The 15726-nt window shown below is 42.2% G+C and overlaps 1 protein-coding gene across 4 annotated transcripts in view; it reads right to left on the bottom strand.

Annotated features, from left to right (window-relative positions):
* UNC5D (unc-5 netrin receptor D) overlaps positions 1–15726 on the bottom strand; it is a 321538-nt gene that overhangs the window by 141694 nt on the left and 164118 nt on the right. For 3 of the 4 annotated variants that reach the window (XM_030552139.1, XM_030552140.1, XM_030552142.1), the window contains exons 2-3: positions 15408–15626; positions 1516–1659 (exon numbers count right to left, since the gene is read on the bottom strand). In XM_030552139.1, coding sequence (XP_030407999.1) covers positions 1516–1659; positions 15408–15626 — 363 coding nt within the window. The remainder of the gene's footprint in view (positions 1–1515; positions 1660–15407; positions 15627–15726) is intronic. The other variant, XM_030552141.1, reaches the window with a different exon arrangement.

The following is a 15726-nucleotide window of genomic DNA, read 5'->3' as shown; positions in this document are numbered from 1 at the left end:
GTTTACAACTCAACACTGCCTTAATACAGCTTTGAAACTTTACTATGTGGAAGAAAAATGCTGCTTTTAACCATCATAATTTAAATGAAACAAGCACAGAAACTGTTTCCTTATCTTATCAAAAAAATTTTTTTTAAAAACTTTCCATTTATTTTTTAGCAGTACAATAGTCCTGTATTTGCCTTTTTTTGTTGTTGTTGTTGGTCTGCTGCTGCTGCCTAATTGTGTACTTCCAGTTCCAAATCAGGTGTGGGGTTGACTGGTCAGTTCATAACTCTGATATTCATAACTCTGAGGTTCTACTGTATTTAAAATTTTGACAAGCACAGCAAAAATTTTTGACCAGAGCTAATATGTTATACACATCTAGAATACAGAATTCAGTTAGCCTTGGCAAGTTAGCCAGATTCACAACCCTGGCACTAATTTACAGTATAGCTGCTGAAGTAGATTACTGTTGGCTATATTATAATACAAGAAGTTTTGATCCTCTTCACAATGTCTCTCACTTTGGGAAGGATATGTTGCACTTGTCACTATATTTTTTAAGTGCAGTAGATGGCATGACCTTAGGAGTAACAGCTCCTGGTTTTCCAAGCCAATGTCAAAATGTGAAAACACCAAAATAAGGAACAACTTCTTGTTGCCACATGAAGAAAGACAGTCTCTATAAAAGTACCAGGCAGTAGAATATTAGCCCAGTTCACACGTGAGATGAATAACCTCTTCGTTAGACTTATCTGACCTTTTCTTCAATAGCTCTTTTAATGTCTTAAAAACAAGGGCTCTTCTTATTTAATTTTTTTATTGTAAATGATATGTTTGTTCCCACAAGGAACAATCTCTTCTTTCCAGGGACTCTGAAATGTCTGGCAGGCTGTACCCTAGTCTCAGTTCTAATAGGGATGTTTTTATCCCTATTCTTTGTAGATCTTTCTTCTCATTTGTTTTCTGGTGACTGTATAATTTAAAAAAAAACCCACCCCATTTTCCTGTTCTCATCCTGCTTCCCCCACATCAGCCCACACAATCAATGATGTGTTTCAATATTCCAAAGCAGATTTAGAATAGCAGAACACAAAAGCCTCTAATGTATTCTTGCATATTTTTTCTGTAAAATGTAGCAGATATACATTGTTAAATGCTTCTGCAGATGTCTTTAGATCCTTGTCATCAGCACAGAGCAATAGGGCATATTCCAGTAGGTTTTCAATTTACATTAATATTTCTTTTGCATTGCATTGTTATGACACCTGTATGCATGCAATCCAAGCAGAATCTCTAAGAGAAACAGACTTGCTGAGTACACTTCAAAGAAAATCATCAACCAACATTAAAATAAAAAAGGAGCTCAGACAAGGCAGCACCAGAACAAATATGGTGTGTTTTCTCTGACACTCCTGTAGTATTTCACAGGGAGCGCTAGCAATGACAACAATACTTTCCTAGTGCCCGGTTACCTTTAACCCTAGCATAACAGCAAAAGTGTGAATAGCATACACTGATTCCACTTACAGGCTATGCGGACTGATGCCTTCCTACTTTTTGAGGTCCCTAAATGGCTCCACGCAACACACTGACACCAGTAATCTTCTGGCCCATGAAAATCCTCCACTTGCTGCCTTGTCACGTTGATGAACACCTCTCGAACCTTCAAGCCTGAATAGGAAAGATATAGGAAATTAGCTGATACAGGACATCTTACTCAGGCATAAAGCAAAAGTTGGCCAAACCTTTTCTCTTTAATTAACCAATTCCATTTTTAATCAAGGCAAAGCTTTAATTAGTTTGACAATAACATATTACTGCTAATTAAATCCAAACAGCTGAGTAGGTCAGAATGCACAAGTCAGAAGCATTACTGACCGAGTTTGGGCTTTCAACAATGTAATATCTGCCTTAAAAACCTTTTCTTTTGTGCCTTTGCTTTCCCAATGTTTTTATTTACTGATTTGATTTGTTTATAAACTACAATAAAAGTGCATCCCCATCCAGCCCTCTTGACAATCTACTGAAAATACACTGACAGGCCAGTCAATTAACGTCTGATCAAATTAAACACCCAGAGACAACATAAGTATGAAAAGAACTGATTGACTGCCCCACTGAATCCCTGCCAAAGTTACAACCCACCCACACTCATGAGGAAGGGAGAAAATGTGAGCCTTGCACTGTGCACCAGGGTGTCTGTCTAAGTCTGGCTGCTGCAGTCCTGGGGAGAAGTGAGATCCCAAGGTCTGATGGAGAATGCCCTGCCAGCTGACCAGTCTTTCTTGTATTGATGGGTTAAGTAAATGAGCCACCATTTTAAAGCATTGTCTTTCTTTACAGTTATCACAGATGATGGTGTTCATACCATTCAGACAAGCATCTTGTTTGTTTTATTCAGACTCTTTCCACAAGCCCCTATGCATGGTACAACCACCCTGAGTTCATCTGCGGTCCTACATTTAAGTCCCTCTTAAAGACCCATTGATGCTGTGCTAACTAGGGTAAATCTAGCTGATGTATATATTGTTATTCCTCGTTCCCTAACCTATGCCCACTTATGTCTGTCTGTCCTTAGACAGTTCTTCAGGGATTAGTCCTTCTTCAATCTCCTAGTCCATAATAATTATAGTGGGCATTAAATGCACTGATCATCGTATTTTAGAGTTGGTAGAACATATCTTATTGTGGGAACAAACAGCATAAATTATTTTAAGGCAAACAGGGATCTTCCATATTATTATGTGAGCTAATGAAGAGTAAGGTGTACTGGACACAAGTTGTAACTCGGACCATACATTTTACCCAGATGAAAATTCTAGCACTGGTTCTGTTTGGGCATACAATTCCCAGTGATTTTGGGAATGAATAATCTGTGCTGATAATACATCAGAAAAAAGTTTACAAATATTTCCTCAAATTTGCACTAGTTCTAGGAGAAGCATTAGCAAAAAGGTGCATTTTCAACTTTTACAGTATTATAGGAGGCTCATTTTCATTACCAGAAAGATGCAAATAACTTGGAAAGAAGTGAGAAAAGAGTGAGACAGTGACCAGGAGAAAGGATTGCCTAATTAAGAACAAACAGAAAGAGAGCTAACTGTTCTCTAATTGCTATAGTCTACCATTCATAATCTGCTGGGCATTGGAGATATTCAGCAGGAGCTTCCTTTAACCCAGAGGTGCTTGACATCAGGCTTGAGGGCATGTATGGGACATACTTAGTGAGATCTGACATTTGTTACATGCTGCTGCTACCACAGCTGTTTTACTTAATATAAGAAACACTGTGTGTGAGAGTAGAGATGGTCTCCTTTGAAGACTCAGGAGGTTTTAACTCTGGTTCTAGCAAAATGGGACTGGGAAGAAGAGGAGGCAGTAGCAGAGAGACAATTCATTATGAGGATTCTTTTGCGGGTTTCAGGAGTTCATAGAGTTCCAGGGGATGAACAAGAAAGGTGATATTTCTCATCAGAACCAACACACACACACACACACACACACAGTATATAGCAACAGCGATATCCTCATATTTCCAGTTCCACAAAAGCACAGAAGAGAAAGTTACTCACCTTGCAGTAACTGAAGTTCTTCGAGATGCGTGTCCCTGTGGATGCACCACTGTAGGTGATGGTGCATCCCAGCGCTGTTGATCAGAGATTTTCGGTAGCAGTGCCTGGTTGGGACACATGCACTCAGTTGGTATCTCCCATCCCATTGGAATCTTCTTGAGTGCATCCGTCCCGCACCCTCCTCAGTGCCTTCTCTACCGTGGAGAAATCATACTAGTACTCCAAAGGAGAGAGGAGGAGGGTAGGGAGTGGAGCACCCACAGGGACACACATCTCTAAGAACGTCAGTTACTGCAAGATGAGTAACTTTCTTCGAGTGCTGTCCCTGTGGGTGCTCCACTGTAGGTGAATGTGAAGCAGTACCCACTATGGTTGGTGGGATTTTGGAGTTGTGTGAGGAACAAAGCTAGACAGTACTGTATGGCCGACTATAGTGTCTGCTGCGGTATCCCATGTGATAGCATAATGTTTGGCAAATGTGTGGTCAAAATGTCCACATGACTGCCTTGCATATGTCTGTAACAGGTACGCTGTGGAGGAAGGCAATGGATGCTGACATTGCTCTAGTAAAATGAGTCCTAACATCCTCTGGTGGTTGAATATTCTGGGTCTGACAGTAGGATCTGATGCAGGCGGAGATCTGCTTGGAGAGTCTTTGCTTAGAGATAGCATCATACTTTGATCTCTTGGTAGTAGAAACAAAGGCCTAGGGGATTCACAAAATGGTTTAGTTCTGTCAAGATAGACTGCACGGGCCCATTGGACTTCGAGGGTATGTGATGCAGCTTCCTGTGGTGTCATGTGAGGGCTGGGATGGAATACAGGCAAGTATATTGACTGGTTAAGGTGGATGGTAGACACCACCTTGGGGAGGAATTTGGGGCGGGTTTATATGGTAAGCTTGTGTTTAGAGAAAATGGTGTAGGGAGGGTAGGACATCAGGGCGCTTATTTCACCAACCCTTCTTGCTGACGTTACGGCAACCAAGAAAGCCCCTTTCCTGGACATGTGGAGCAGGGATGAGGTAGCCAGGGGCTCAAAAAGGGGTTTCATAAGAGCACAGAGAACTAGGTTGAGACTCCAGGAGGCTACTAGTGAATGAATCTCAGGATAGAGACTCCGCAGGCCCATGAGGAAACGTTTCATGGTAGGGCGTGCAAAACGAATAGCCATCCAGAGTGTCATGGAAGGTGGTAAAGGCCGCGAGGCATACTCTGATAAAACTGAGTAAAAGTTTTAAAAGTAAAAACTGCAACCGTCCCTGTTTTAGTTCAAAAAGATGTCAGGGACGGTTGCAGTCTGGGGTGTTAGGCATCTGTGGAAGCACCAGATGGAGAAGCATTTCCACTTTTGCAGGTAAGTCTTAGGAATGGAGTCCCTTCTCCGTGCAGGAGGACATGGTGGACCTGTTCTGAGCAGGCTAATTCGTGAGACTGAAACCATGAAAGAACACCACCATCTGATGGAGTTTCCACAGCTGCGGATGAGGAAGCCAACCACAGTTCTAGGAGAGGAGATGTGGTCTGTCGGGGAGAGTACGGGGAGGACGGATGGACATGCGTAGCAGGTAAGGATACCATGTCTGCTTGGGCCAAGCTGGGGCAATAAGTATGACCCAGGCCTTGTCCTCTGTGATGTTGTGTAGAACTCTGTGTATGAGTGGAATCCGTGGAAAAGCGTACATGAGGGAGCTGTTCCAAGGAATGAAGTGCGTTTCCAAGTCCCGCTCTGGAGCAAGATAGATAGCATTTGCAGTTTTGAGGAGTGGCAAACAGGTCTATCGATGGAGTGCCCCAGTGGCAGGAGAGCTGTCGGGGTATCAAGGGATGTAATTCTCATTCGTTTTTCTCGGAGAAGTGTCTGCTGAGTTTGTCAGCGGTAGTGTTGTGACACATGGGCAGGTAGGAAGCAGTGACTTTTATGTGATGATGTATGTGCCAATTCCATAGTTTAATGGCTGTTGTGCATAGGGAGTGAGATTGTGGTCCTCCCTGCCTGACAGCCCAGAGTTCTAGGAGACTGATGTGCAGACACACCTCTGATAGGGACCAGCAGCCCTGTGCCTTGTGGTCACCCTAAGTGCGCTCTGCAATCTATCTGGGAAGTGACTGTGGTCAGCATGAGTACTGGGGAGTGTGAGTGGAAGGGAACGTCCATGCATAGGTTCTCTGATTTTGTCTATCAATGTAGGGAGGCCAATACGTTTGGTGGCGGAGTCAGTGTTATGCAGAAACTATGTCTGCTGAGTTGGATGAACGTATATATGGAAACAGGCATCTTGTAGAGTGAGGGCTGTGAACCGGTTCCCCTGTGCAGTGTGGGTATTATTGTGCCTAACGTGACCATCTTGAATTTTTGTACATGTACAAACTTGTTCAGCTGGCGTAGGTCCAATATAGGTCTTCACCCACCGCCTTTCTTTTGGGAGTAGAATCCTTTTCCCCGACGTTGCGTCAGCACATGTTCGACTGCATCTAGGTGGAGAAGATGAGCCATTTCCATGCAGAGAAGATGCTCATGAGAGGGGTCCCTAAGAGGGATGGGGAAGGGGAAAGGGTGGGCAGGGAAATAGGAAAGGGATAGAGTAACCTGAATGAGCTATTTCCAGGACCCAGTGGTCCTGCGTGATCTGTTGCCAAACATGGTGGAAAGTCTGGAGGCGGTAGCCAAATGGGCAAATAGGAGGTGGAGTCAAGGGGTGGTTGCATATACCCCCGACCAGTACTTCAAAATTGTTTGGGTGGGAAGTAGTTGGTTGCACCTGGCTTTGCCTGCATCTAGGTCTGTTGCAGTTTTTCCCAGTATCATACAGGGACTGGAGTCGGTGATATTGTTGTGCACTGGGCCTTTGGTAAGGTTGATACCACTGTCTCCTGATGAGGGATGGGTATATGCCCAACATGCACCAAGTGGCTCTGGAATCTTTCATAGTGTGAAAGATTTCATCCCCCCCCCTTTTTTGGGGGCGGGGGGGGAAGAGGTTATCTTTGTCTAAGAGGAGACTGTCCACTTTGGACTGGAGATCTTTGGGGACACCGGATGCCAAGAGCCAAGAAGACCAGCATATCATCACTGCAGTGGTGCGGGCTGCTGGATCAGTCACGTCCATGGATGGTTGTAGTACCATCCTAGACACCAACTGGCCTTCGACGAGGACTAACTGGAAGTCTGCTCTCCTGTCCTCCGGTATATGGGAGGCAAATCAAAGAGCTTGTTGTAGTTGTCATGGTCATAGCTTGCAAGGAAGGTAGCATAAATTTTCAATTCTAAATTGAAAAGTAGAGTATAAACCTTGCAGTCCAGGAGGTCAAGATGTTTGAGGTCCTTGTCCTGCAGAGTGGGCGGGTAGTGTGGCTGCTTTGTTCTGTGCATCACTGCATCAACCACAATAGAATTGGGTTGTAGGTGGGAGAATAAGAAATCGATGTCCCTCAAGGGCATGTAGTATTTATGTAGAGCTTTCTTGCATGTTGGTGGAATGGAGGTGGGGTCTGCTAGAGAGTACCAGCTGGTTCTAGGAGAGCTTTCTCTATGGGTAGTGCTTTCTTTTAAGGTGCAGATGGTTGGAGGATTTTGAGAAACCTATGTTGTGTCTCCTGGACTTCCTCCAAAGGGATGTCCTGGCTGAGTGTCATTCTCATAAAAAGTTCCTGGAATTGCATTAAGTCGTCCATGTTTTGTGGAGGTGGAGGCATAAGGGCGACTTCTGTGGCTGATGGCGAGGCAGGAGCCAGTAAAACAGGGAATGGATCATAGCCCACGTCTTCAGAAGGGGGTTCAGAAGCTCTAGATATTGATAGAGCTGAGGATATTGGCATAGGATGAGCTAGCGGTCTGATAGAAGGGGCTCAAGGAGAAGCGGTGGCAGGAGCCAACCACAGGTATCACTGAGGCCAGGGCACTGGGTAAGAAAAAAAAATGGTTCCTGGCCACTGGGGGGCAAAGTAGGGAAACTGAGGCTGATTCTTATGATGCCCCATGTCTTGGAGCATGTATGGCTCTGGTTGGGGGGGGAAGACTCAGGCAGGGAGAACTCTGCTTGCTGCTCTGTGCTGTTCTCATTATCAGTGAAAGTATCCAGGTCATGTGGGGAGAGCTGCTGTTCAAAGAGTGAGTGCTCCCTGTCCAGGAGTGGAGAGTCAGCCTGAGGGGCCATAGAGATATCCAGCTGATGCAGAAATTGTTGCTGCTCCCTAGGCTGGTGTGCTGCAGAGCATGAAGTCTGAGCCGCAACCTGGAGTGATTTTAGTTTTACTTTTGCAGGAGCCAAGAGCCGTTTGTGAGAGCCCCGCAGGGGGTCTGAATCTGTGCGGGGGTAGCAAGCAGGCTCAGTGCCAGGGGTGGAACGCATTGTCAGCACCGGGTCCATTGTCAGTGCCGGGGGAACCGGTGCCGAGGAGAGCTTCCCGCTGTGGGAAGTCAGGTCCCTGCTTTTGAGCCCCGTAAGAACTGCTTGTAAAGTGCAGGGGCAGTCAGAGTTGCCTGCTTTTGGCGCTGACAGCACCAAGAGTAAAGACTCTGCAGGAGATCCTTTACCCTCTTGAGTGTCTCTGAGAGGAGACATTAGGGCTTCCTGCAGCTTCACGTGAGAGGGTGAAGCAGGGGTCCCGGTCAGTTCTGACCTGGCAAGGGAGCGGATTTACTGCCCTGCTCCATAAGCAGCTGCAGAGCTTCTTGCCTCTGCTCCAGAGAGGGTGAAGCCGGGCTCCGGGTCGGTTCTGCCTTGGCAGGGGAGTGTGAGGGAGAGGGTTTACTGCCTTGCTCCACAGGCAGCTGCAGAGCTTCTTGCTTACCTACAGTGGAGCACCCACAGCGACAGCACTCGAAGAAGAACAATTGGACGGAGGATGAAAGCAAATGAAAAGCCATGAAGCTAGCAAAGCTGCCAAATGCCATAGGAAATAAAAATCCCATAATCCACTTCTATTGAGCTACTGCAAGAGAATGGAGAAGGTAGTAAGCAGAGTCTGTTAGAAAACTGAATTTCTGACCTATAGGAAATTATGACTTTTTGAAATTCGTTTTTGTTTCAATTTGGAATGAAGCCAGTATTTCAAATTTTTTCACAGAATGGAAATTCTGAACCATTTCAATTTGGAAATATCAAAATATTTGTTTCAGTAATATTGAAAATAAATTAACAATATTGTAATGTATATATTATACTTTTAGTTTAATTTCATTTTGACTTACAATGTAATTAAACTAAATGTTTTTACCTAATCAAAATGAAATAAGACTAAATGATTCATTTCAATACTTTTCCATTAAAAATCTTGTGGAAATCTAAACATTTGCCTTTTTTTTTTTTTAAACCAGCTCTAATACCGAGGCCATCAGGAAAACTGTTTTCATGTATAGTTACACTTCACAGAAGTAGATACTGTGGTTGTGTCCACTCCCCTACAAATACCCTTTAAATGTGATTGCTTTCATCTTATTGTCGCTATGGCCAGAGATTGCTTTGCGTCATCTTGTCTAACATTCTCTTTCTGTTGTTTGCAAAGGGCATTTCAGGGGACCCCAGATATTTCCAGCTTGATTCAAGAAAGATACCATCTCACCTCTAGGGTAAAATGATATGTTAAGGATAGCCATAAATCAGAGAGGGGAAAATAACAACATTACACTACAAAGTGTGGCCCTGATTCTCTTCTCCTTTAAACTAGCAGTGGAACTGGAAGGTTCTCTTTTCCTAGACAAGACTGAGAGGAGAGTCAGTGTCCACGCATTCTTCCCTCCCTAGACTGATAGGCTGTGGCTGTTAGCCACATCTTTGACACTCAAGTGTAGGACAATCTGGGGGAGTGGAGATATAATCCAAACCCAGCAAAAAGATATCACAAATAATTTGAAAGATAGCTGGTCATAAAAGCATTAATTTGAAAATGGAGCACATTCATTCCTGCTACTTTTTTCTCTCTCCTCTCCTGTGCCCTCCTGAGATACTTATTTCCCCTTGGCTGGAAATGAATGGAAACGCAATCTCAAAATATTTCAAGCCTGTGAAGTTTATAAAGCAGCAAGGAATTTCTAAACCTGAACTCCATAAATTGGCTTCCACTTAATCTCAGGCATCATTAACAGCTGGGTATTTCACTTCTGAAAGGCATTAGGAAGTCAACCTGTTCCTTCAGTAAACAGTAGAGATAAGGCCCACCAGGAATACTAGAGGGGAGGTCAAATCAGCCTTAAATGCTGTAAAGCAAAACAAAAATTGCCAGCAGCTGTTAGAGGACATTTTACTTTCTTTTGCTTACTCTATTTGCTTTGTCATACTACTCAATGGGACGGCCTAACCTGTGATCTTTTATAAAGGTATCTCATTAGCCCTATTAGTCACTCAAATGCTCATTCTGTAACAAGCAAGCGAACATCTTTCTTGTTTGTTTTGTTTAAATACGCACACTGATGTTGCAATTCTGAAAATAGCTGTTTTATAAAGATTCCCTATATCTTCTCTCATGATGGAAACACAGTAAGGGATTATGAATCAAACACAGCCCAGGGAGCTCTGCAGTACCATCAGCAGCTTCCCTTCTCTGTAACACAGCACTGTGGCAATGAGACTGCATGCTCCATGATGAAAAGTTGGAACAGCTCAGAGAAATGGAGCCTTGCATGTTCAGCCATGTATGTAGGTTGACCTATGGTTTAAAGATGAGGGCAGCTGCAACAGGCTCCACTTGGGCAGTCCTGAATCAAGGCAAGTTGCCAATGCAGCTCTTAGCTGGACAAAGTGTGATGCCATATCAGATTACTTTCAGATTATATATCTGCCTAATGCTGCACATGATAAAGCCATGCTATATACAGCAGCGACTTGTTAGAGTTGAACTCTTCCAGAACTGCTTAAAGTATTTCATAGTCCCTGTACTGTTACCAACTTACAGAGATTCTCTTTCTAATGTGAATAGTAAGGGCCTGGAAATGACTCCTGATTATTACTATGAAATTTTGAGCCGTCATCATTCTGGATTTAGCCAATTATGGCTTAAGTTTTGTTAAGATACATTATCTCCAACCTAGAACCCAATTTTTTTCAAAAGTGATTAATGTTTTTGACTGCCTAAGCAGAAATACATTAAAAGTTCCTGGTTTTAACAAGGCAGGTGCTCAGCATTTCCTGAACAATCAGACCCCTTTAAGATGTCCCAAGAGAGGCATCCAAAATACTTGGGAAATGCTTAGAAATACTTTTCTCTTCATCAGAGTGCCATCCTATTTACAACTATTTTAGAAAAACTTGGGCAAAGTAGTCCTATTTGTGGCAGGAGAAACGTACTGCAGTTCATCAATAGTACCAAGAAGGTATATCCACCTACCTCCTACATCTCAAGAGATACCAGCAAAATTGTTCATAGGAAATGTCATAGGTAGAGCCCAAAGTCCATGCAAACAAAAGCTAGTATGTCATAAACACAAGCAGAATTGTACCTGATAACTTGCATAACTCTAATAATCACTGAAAGTCCAACCCTTTAAATTATTGTGCAAATTATAACTGTCATCTTTTGTTATACAGTACAGCCTTACAGAATATAAAATTATGATTGTGGTACTGATATGCTAATAAGCTTTCTGTGCTGTTGGATGGTTTAGCTGCAGATAGACTAATGCTGGCAGCAGATGAATAATTGCTCTGTATGCACTAAACATAACGCAGCAGCACAGAACTTCATCATTTGTCAGCTTTATTTGTTTAAATGAGAAAAATGCTGACAGCAGTTATTGCTGTAATCCTTTTATTTATCAGAAAAGAAAACTCTAGTTACTCTTCACAGGTCTGATCCTGTTGGGAACCCCAAAGATGAAGTATTTTAAAAATAATTTGAGGTATGTTCTGGAATTTTCAAGTGAAAATAAAAAAAATCAGAAAGAAGTTATGCCTTAATTTAATGTTTTTATTACAGATGCACCTACAGGCCCCAACTAAAGCTACATCTCACACTGTGAGCCAGTTGTTATTCCCCTGCTTGTGTGCACATACTCATCAAGCTAGTGTGAATATAATTAGCCATGGTAGCACTAGCAGCAACATACAATCGCAGTGGATATGTACTCAGCCATGCCTCCCCACTACCACTGCTCTGCTGCTGTTCATACTCATGCTAATTCACTGAGAGGAGGAGTATGAGTACATGAGCAGGGGAATCCCACCCATAGCTCGTAGTGTAGACATGGCCTAAGACTGGGTCTTTATTGTGCTAGGCATTGTTTGTACCCATAGTACACTCCCTACCTTGTAAAATGAGTAAGACAGACATACGGTGTGGTAAAGGAAGTTTGACTCTCTCCAGACTACAAATCAGGAACCAAAGCAGAGAGAGATGATGTGACTTGCCTACGGTCACACAAGGAGGTTATGGCAGAGCTGGGCTGGCATCCGGGTCCTCTTGTGTCTCAGCCTTAACCAAAAGCCCATCCTTCCTTCATACTATTTCTACCCTTCAAATTAATAAAGACCTCTGTCTTATTCTAAGACTATTATTTCTGCTTTGTAATACCCAGATCTGGAAAATCATATTTAATATTCATTGCAGTGCCAAAGGAAGCCCAATGCCTACCACCAGCTGTCCCTCCTACCTTTTTATACAAGTGTAATAATGAGTTGTAGATAAAACCCATCAGTAGCACTATGCCTTTGCTACTCCTGCAAAGTACTTCTTGTGTACATCTGATTAGGAGTTGCTGGGAGCAATCTGCAGATATATATTCCTTGCTTTGTTATTAAATTTCAAGTTTTTTTGGGGGGGAGGGGGAGTGTGTGTTTTTGCTGCTTTTGGGCATCATCTTTCTCTTTATCCCTTCAGCAATTGTCACACTCACTACTAGCAGAAAGGCAGGGAGCAAAGGACCCATTTCCATTTAACATGATCTGCTTTCACAAGTTCTAGGGACTATCTCTGAATATGAGGGTGCACTCTTGGCATAATTCCAAATACCACTCTAAAACTGAAGGCTGTCCAGTACCCAAAATGCTATGCCAGCCTGCCAATAACTGTCTTACTAGTGTCTAAACCTTGGAGGAGTGACGCAGATAAGAACTAGGACAAATCGCTGTAGCAGCCATTATACTATTCAGGATTAAATATCAGGAATCAGAACAAGCAATCACATTCATGACCTGTCACATGCTTTCAGACATGCGGCATTTTCCTCACATGTCCCGAGAGGTGAATGCTTTGTTAACTCGATTGTTGAAGATTACAGAATACCTCAGAAACTGTGGACCACACAAGGAGAATTAAAGTCATTTTTATGTCACTGAGAAGCTAGATACAGAAATACAGTTTTACATGTTGTGGATCTCATTAAAATGCAAAGAAACTTTGAGATTAAAAGGGACTTCACAGCTCATATTACCCAATACCATAGACAGCACAACTGGATTTCCTGAGCTAAGAGTACATCCATCCATTTTGCAGATTAGTGCCTGCAGACTAGAATACCTGCAGCAGGAATTTAAACATGGATAATTAAAAAAAGAGATGCCGTATTTCTTACTATCTTTTTTTTTAATCTAATGATTAAGTGAAGCTAAAATGACTTTTGCATCTTCATCCTAGCAACAAGATTAAAGTGTACTTGTATTATATCAGATTGTATTTATTAGATGGTGACAGTATGCCACAATTTGCAGTCCCTTTAGACAACAATAAATAATATTCCATATACCTCAAAAGTAGTACAGCTTCCACTTTGAGCGGAGATACCAAGACCTAAAATCTTGCACTGAATGCATTCTCCAGTTTAGCATATATTGTAAATTGTATACAAAGGAGATACCAGTACCACCTGATTTAACCCAAAGGGATGGAACATGCAGGGTTGTAGAGACACATCTGGGCAATTACGCAGTGTTCTTCACACTTATAGACTCCTTTGTAATACACATGTACCCACTATTTCACAAGTATAGTTCCCAGAATTATTGGAATCTTCCATTCTAGCTTTTGAACTGGCGATTCGACTGGTACCATTTTCTGCTAGAGATTTAAAATGTCTATTCTCAGAACAGAGGCACACCTGGAAATCTGCTCTGGTCATCTGCATTATAACTTTCAGCAACAAACAGAGCAGAAGTAAATTTTTTTTTTAAGTCAGCAGGACTTATGTGCTTTTGGAAAGTTTACACTAAGTTACAAAAATGGCAATAAACAAGTAGCTGAAAAAAAATTCACCAGGTATATCCCTCAATTTAAGGCTGCTGACCTTTCCATCCATTCTCCACCACTCCCATCCCCCGCCATTAAATGTCTCAGAACAAGATGTAAACATACAAAAAGATTAAAATACCTATCAACTATTTTGAGACACTTGAGATAAATGAAAAAATAAAGTTTCATTTACGGTTATGGCTCAGCCTTCACTCGCATTTTGGATTATGAAAATCCAAACAAAAAGGATTCTGATCATATCCATGTTCAAATAACAATTTTTGGTCAGTTCTAATGCTGGGCTGCATTCAAGCTTGCAATTTTTAGGTTCTATATCCAATTTATAACTGCCTGAGCCACTAAATTCAAAAATCTCAATGTTATCTGTGCAATTTTAAAAAAAAATCTATGTTGCTCTCTCAATCAATTTTGCTATTAGTCCAAGGCTTAGAAAACATAATTACAGTGTGGACAAGACACATTTTCATTAACCATATGGAAGAAAAACATTTAGGAACGACATTTCTTCTATATTGATTCAGAAATGTCTTTGGATGTAAAGGTTATGCCTATTAAATGCTTTTCAAGAAGGTAACTGTAAAGATTAAAATTCATCCTGAATAGCATTTACAAAAAGCCTTTAGTGTGTAATCTCTTCAGAATCTGTCACTTACACATGAATGCCTTACACCATCAGCATTTTAGATATGAAACTTCTTTTTAAATGGTGGCATTTTTCCCCCAAAAAGGAATTTATTGTACTGACAGAGAGGATGTTATATCTACACAGCTATTTCCAAGACATGGAGTTGCCTAGCAATCTTGGAATTTAACAGGCAGAGAAGGTAATAAAGAAAACAGAATTGTGAAATTACAAGAGGGTGCCGCTTTAAATTGGTTTGCAATACTTATCAAGATGTCTCTAAATGAGAGGGGCTATAGGATGGTATAGGAGCATGATAAAATCTGCTGATCATTTTTCAGCGTTCTTCCTTTTTGCTCTCGATTTTCAGACACACACTTTTACAAGATGCAATGCTCCCACTTAACTTCATTAGCTGCCAAATATCTCACGGGGGGGGGGGGGGGGGAAGCATTCAAGCCATACAGTTTAGTAGCACTGCTACAGACTTCCAAGCTCATCCCTGCTGGGTAGGGACAAGGGGTTCTGTAAAGGCACCGATATTCCCTACTTGTAGTTCAAGTACTTGTCTTAGTTGCAATACCAGGGACTCTTGCTCTCTCCAAACCCCTCAGTCGTTCTCTTTCAAGGCCTAATCCTGCTCTCATTGATATCTGCGGCAAGAAAAGCAGCAGGATCCAGCCCCTAACCACCTCTTTAAAACTTTGACTGTATTAAACTTCATTCCCCTTTACACTTATTACTTCCTGCAGCCCCACTCACCTTTCCTCTCTCCCTTTCCCTGTGTCTATTCAGCCAGAATAGTTAATTACAGCTATACATTTCAGGGCTAATCTTTTCCTACACTATCTCCATCCATGGCTCTCCCTTTCTGTCTTTTAAGAGCTGTTGTCCTCAACTTTCTGAAAGAGATGCCCTTTATTCTTCCTTCTAAATCTCACACTCTCTCTCTCCATCCTATTTCTCCCCTCTGCCTTTTGTGTTTTGCCAGTAAGTAATGTATTCTAAGATATTTTCACATGAACACGTAAGTCCCATTCTTACCTGTACTTTCATCCATGCTTTCCTCAGAGACATGCTCATTTTGGTGGACCCATTCACCATTACACTTGAAGAAAATCTGCATAGCGGGCATGGCTTTGCATCGCAAGGCAATGGGGTTGCTTTTAATGATGTAAGCATCATTTGGTTCCTGCATAAAATGAGGCAATGTTCCAGGAGCGGATGGGATAGACTCAGGAAGGGCTTCACTGTTGTCATTTCCTGGCAGGAGAGAAGAAAGAAAATATTTGCATACTGGAACCCATAAGAGGTGACAATGACTTACATGTTAGCCTATAATTCAATAGGAATACTTCTGGTT

The sequence above is a fragment of the Gopherus evgoodei genome, chromosome 2 (assembly GCF_007399415.2).
Source record: "Gopherus evgoodei ecotype Sinaloan lineage chromosome 2, rGopEvg1_v1.p, whole genome shotgun sequence".
NCBI lineage: Eukaryota > Metazoa > Chordata > Testudines > Testudinidae > Gopherus > Gopherus evgoodei.
The sequence above is the reverse complement of the archived record's forward strand: the minus strand, read 5'-3'. Positions and strand labels throughout refer to the sequence as shown.